The sequence below is a fragment of the Barbus barbus genome (assembly GCF_936440315.1).
Source record: "Barbus barbus genome assembly, chromosome: 40".
Taxonomy (NCBI): domain Eukaryota; kingdom Metazoa; phylum Chordata; class Actinopteri; order Cypriniformes; family Cyprinidae; genus Barbus; species Barbus barbus.
Window position 1 is genome coordinate 18,912,367 of NC_136718.1, and position 5,652 is coordinate 18,918,018.

Sequence of the window (5,652 nt, forward strand, 5' to 3'; positions counted from 1 at the left end):
AGTCGGGGCTTCCAAGTAAATCCCCTAATGTCGTCACGACATAACGTCTCCGTTCCCTCCATCAGGGAACGAGGGTTACGTACGTAACCGAGACGTTTCTTGCTCTTGAAAATTATGCATAAAATTAAATTTCAAACAAACAATTTTTTTCTTCTATTTGTTAATCGTGGACATTGAAGCAGTGAGTATTTGTGGTGTGATCAGCTGGTATCCTACGAGTGCATGTTGTGTGATCAGTTCGTCCGTGGTTGGCTTTAGTTACCTTTATTAATCCCAAAGCTGACACATGTAAATAATAATAAATTGATTAATTAATTTAAAATTATCATGAGAATTGTGGTCAAGTTTGGGGTCAAGGCTCTCCTTCTGATTCTGATCTCCTCTATTCTCTTCCATTGCTTCCTGTTTCACTCATACTATGCTATATGGGCACAAAAATATAACTTAGAAATGACTGAATTACTCACTACAGCAGATGCACACAGATTTTCCTTCACAGGCCACTGTTCTTTGCTTCTACTCCTGCAGGGAGGAAACATGCAAGAACATAATAAAATTAATTAGGCTAATTTTGTTAAGTACTTGAAAATCTTTTTATTTAATGAGTTTGTACACTATAGGTTAGTCAGCTGCCATTCTTTCTAGATTGACACAGAAAGAGAAGCACTGAAAGTCAAAATGAATAGAAACCCATTGAAACACTGATTAGAACATTTGAAATCATTGAAGTTAAATTCTAAATCAATACTTACAAATGATACAACTTAGCTTTTGCACCAGCATGTTGAATGTGTGAACAGAAGGAAAACTAAAGAATAATCTTTAGAAGACACATGTTCACATGGCATTTATAATAAAGACAGATCCGTTATCATCTGTAATTAACATTTACATTTACATTTAATATATGTAAATGCAAACTGGCACAGGAAACTCAGGAGGCAAGAAGTCCAACACATAACTAAGAACATATGGCAGTATGCATATTAGATGATTAGGAAGTCTATACGTCTATGATACTGAGACAGAAATCATGTATCATGTATTGAATCATTATTGCTTCCATTGAGATTCTGAGTGTAAGTATACATTGAACCAACTTAATGAAGGTAACCAGAATCAGCCCTCAGAATCAATCCAATTTGTCAAAACTTATCAAAAACTACTGGTTGTGTTTTTATATAATTCTCACTATTCTAATTTGTAAATAGATAAATAAATATAAATATAACAATAATAAATAAATATATATATATTTTTTTCCATTATTCTCAAATATTTTTATTCATATAAATGTCATTTCAAGAGAAGACCAAATTCAAAGACCAAAAAAGACCTCTTTCCGTTGCACATCCTTACAAGGATAACAAATCTGATTACATTTCCATTGATTCTTAAGTTAAAGTTAAATGGATGTTTATGTTGTACCTGGAATGCATAGGAAACATGGTGTTTAGCTGTGATGATATTGCAAAGTAAAATTAAAAAATAAATAATGTCATTATATCCTTTTTCTTTTCTTTAATTTATTTATTTATTTTATTTGATTTTTTATTCAATTAAATTGGGACATCTTACCATGGTGACACAGAAACAGCAGTACTCTAATTAATTGCATTACAAACACCTTAAACATCCAGGCTGAATTAATCACATGATGAACAGCATATTCTCACATGTACTGATATGGTTGATAGTACACCTGAAACGTTGCAGGCAGGCAACACTTGCAAATAATATTACACATCATTAATAGTTCATACTAGGCTACATGTATCTACAGCCAGATTTTAAAGATGTCACTGCATTGCATAAAAGGTCAAAAGTTAATTTAAAACAACAGGCCTAAGAGGCAGCGCTCCAGACTGTGACCATTTTTTAAGAAGTGTTCAAATTCTGCACAGAATTCTCTCTTATAAACAGATGCTGACGTAGAAATCTAGAAGTAGTAACACTAACTATAACCATGGTGTAATGGCAGAAACAGTCAAATGTTTTTACAATATTCATTTCAGGGTTTGTACAACCTTTTGATAGAGAAATTCAAGCACTTTTTAATGACTTTCAAGTATTTTACACAACTACTTCCAGGACTTTAAAGCTCTAAAATGATCAAATTTAAATGTTATTTTTAATGGGATGACCAAAATATACATTGTGATGAACAAACACTTGTTTAAAAAAAAAAAAAAAAAAACCCATCAAATTACCACAGTAGATGGCAGCAGAGGAGCACTTATTGGCTTATTAGTCACTCATTTTAATAGTTTTTTTGCTTTATAGTACTGTGGCAAGAATGAGGTAGTGGTCGCTCTAAGGGCTGGGCAAGGGATTTTGAAATTCTCTAAATATTGTGAAACCTAGCGTTTGATCTCGCTCTTTGGACAGCGTTTCACGAGTTGGAAGAACTGCCTGAGTGCTTAAATCCAAAATCTTCTACAAATCGGTTAATTGGACAATTCTCCCTCCGCTCTTCTGCTTCCTTTACCTCAGCTTTTATGAATAAGATATGCATTTTCAAGGATTAAATATATTTTATTTATGTTTTAATGATGTCTGAGCATCAAGATTTATTTTTTAAATTGATAGGGAATGGACTAGCTGCTGTTCTGGGCAACCACTGTTTCTTCTCTATTTTCTTTCTTTTTGAATTTGATGTTTTTGTATTTTGATTTTATAACAAGTGTTGTGATGTTGTATTGTTTTCATTTTTTGTCATTTTGTTTTGAATACTTTACATTTAGTTTGTATTATCAGTTATCATATTTATTTTTATTGGTTGTAAACGTTTTATTTGAGTACAAGTGGTTTAAATCAAGAATTTAAGTTCTAGGACCATTTCACTTTTGTTGTTTTCTTTTGTGTGTGTGTGTGTGTGTGTGCGTGTGTGGCAATATTACATTGCTGTGATGTCTGTATTTGAAGTGTGAGTGTATTTGTCATAAGTGGTTGGTCCTGACTCTTATCTTAGATTTACCACTGACCTTGGTCTAGCTTAATTAATTATATCAGTGGCTTCTAGTATTTTAATATCTCAATAGGTATAAAAATAAAATTAATGTTGTAGACTTTGTACTCTGGCTTCCAGTTTATTATAAAATCAGAATTCTTAAACTTTCTTTCAAATTTTTCAAAATAATTCAAAGTTTTGCTTTTTTTTTATGTATGAAGTCAGAAAAGTCACAAAGTGCCTCGAAAAACACAAACTGTTGTATCCTTCCCAACTCAAGCTCACTGGGTGTATTGCCTAAAGATAAATATGCAATATTACTTACTTCCAGGCTGTCAATAAAACTTAAGTCAGAATTGTTTTAGCGCACAAAATTTGAAAAAATGAAATAAAGACAACTCTTGTGTTTTGTACATTCTTCTACAAGAATTTGAGTTATTCTCTCACCAGATCTCCTGACTGTTCTCAATTAATGAGGTTTGGTGGAGCTGAGTTTCCTTTCAGAGTAGATGGAGTTTTATTTATTTTCATACAGTTTGATGTTCAACAACATTATAGTTTCACACATTTATGCAGATAGAAGTGTGTCTAACAGATATATCTAACAGAGTGTCTAACAGAGAGAATCCCACAAATGATCTATAATTATATTTTATTATCTATAATGTTATATCTGTTTCCTTTTCACACACACACAAAAAAAAACATTTACGTGACAGGGTAGTCACTGAATTTTACACACATCACTTCCAGGTACTTATGGACACTGTAACAGGATCTGAGTGGACAGAATCCGATGCACTTATTTACTTTCTTTGCAATGCACCTTATAACAGATAAAAAATAAAGATTATTATTTGTTATCTACATAGCATGTCTGAAGCTAAAGAATTTTATGATTAATTATCAACTTCAAAATGTACCTTTTTTGACACAGACGTAATACACCTCCAGGTATTTATGAGTCCCAACACAAGGATTGGAGAAAACGATGTTCACTGCAGGAACAGAACAGTTCTTTCTTCCCTCACACCTGGACAGACAATGACAAGTACTTGAGAAGAGCTTTAATGTTCCATTGACATAAGAATGACATTTTTCTAGCTCTTGTAAAATTATGCATAAAATTAAATTGCAAACAAACTTTTTTCTCTGCTATGTGTTAATCCTACCATGTGGACATTGTATGGAGGGATGTTCCTCGAAAGCAGTGCGTATTTGAGGTTTGTTGAGCTGGTTTCTTAGCGCATGTTGTGCGATCAGTCCGCCCGTAGTTGGCTTTAATCACCTTTATTAATCCAGTAGCTGACATATGTAAAAAAAAAAACTAATTATAAATGAATTTACTTAAAAATATCACGAGAATTTATAGTTAGGGGTCCAGGCTCAAGGTCTCCTCCTGTTCTACTCTTTTCTCTTCCATTGCTTCCTGTCTCTCACATACTGTGCAATTTGGGCACAAAAGACCAAAAATATAAATTAGAAATGACTGAATTACCACAGCTGAGGCGCACAGATTTTCCTTCACAGGCCACTGTTCTTTTAGCTTCTACTTCTGCAGAGAGGAAACATGCAAGAAGATTAGAATACTTAAAATATAATGTTCTATACTTGAAAATCTTTTTTATTTAATGAGACTGTACATTATACATTAGTGAATTGCCATTCTTACCATGATGACACAGAAAGAGCAGCACTGAAAATCAAAATCAAATAGAAATAAAATAAAACACTTAATTAAACATTTAAAATCATGCAAGTTCAATGGGTTCTAAATCAATACTTACAAATGATCCAGCTTAGCTTTTGCACCAGCATGTTGAATGTGTGAACAGAAGGAAAACTCTAGAATTCTATTAAGAAGACACATGTGCACATGGTATTTATAGCAAACACAAACCCATCATCATCTGTAGGTCACAAATGCAGAAATAGGAGACATCTTATGAAACGAGCAAGATTCTGAAAAGCAACACCTCATTTTTTTGCAATATTAAAGTCAGGTCACCTTTATTTCTATAACACTTTACACAATACAGAGAGCAGGACAAACTGTGGAAACTTCTTTAATTATGAGACAAATTCAAGTTCTGATGTAACGCAGCTTTAAAAAGACAATAGAGTGTCATTATTCAGCCAAAGTCAGTTTACTTTAATAGCTGCAAAGTGTTCATCCACTTTGAAACAAGTTCAGTTCAACTATAAGCAGTTCTAATCATCCTATAGTGTCAGTGCAGTCAAATCGATTACATTAATAAACATTCATGAGTTCACCCTTACATCTAATTTGATTGAGCAAATAGTAAGCATATTTTGGCATGCTGTCCTGGGGGAGGCCCGGAACATCCCCTATCCCTAGTATGGGATGAGAATAGATTAAAAGTGAGGAGTTGGGGTCGAGGAGGGATGCTCATGGGAATCAAAAAATTGTGACAGTATGTTTATGAATAAACCCAAATAAAAACTCATAAAATTCAATATTTCTGTTACTTACAGTACTTAGCGGAGAAGAGGAGAGGATCCATAACTGAACAAAGCTGTTCACGCTTATATACAGTTGGGCAAAAAAGTATTTAGTCAGCCACCAATTGTGCAAGTTCTCCCACTTAAAAAGATGAGAGAGGCCTGTAATTTTCATCATAGGTACACTTCAACTATGAGAGACAAAATGGGGGGAAAGAATCCAGGAAATCACATTGTAG

General features: G+C 33.3%; 1 protein-coding gene across 1 annotated transcript; it reads right to left on the minus strand.

The window, feature by feature from the left end:
* Positions 1–3,446: 3,446 nt before the first annotated feature.
* Positions 3,447–4,810, minus strand: LOC306859599 (L-rhamnose-binding lectin ELEL-1). Its single transcript, XM_079400709.1, has 6 exons — positions 4,738–4,810; positions 4,623–4,646; positions 4,449–4,505; positions 4,123–4,255; positions 3,874–3,983; positions 3,447–3,776 (listed from the first exon to the last, which is right to left on the minus strand). Exons 1-6 carry the CDS (start codon positions 4,766–4,768, stop codon positions 3,757–3,759), a joined length of 375 nt encoding a protein of 124 aa, XP_079256835.1. The 5' UTR covers positions 4,769–4,810; the 3' UTR covers positions 3,447–3,756.
* Positions 4,811–5,652: the final 842 nt, after the last annotated feature.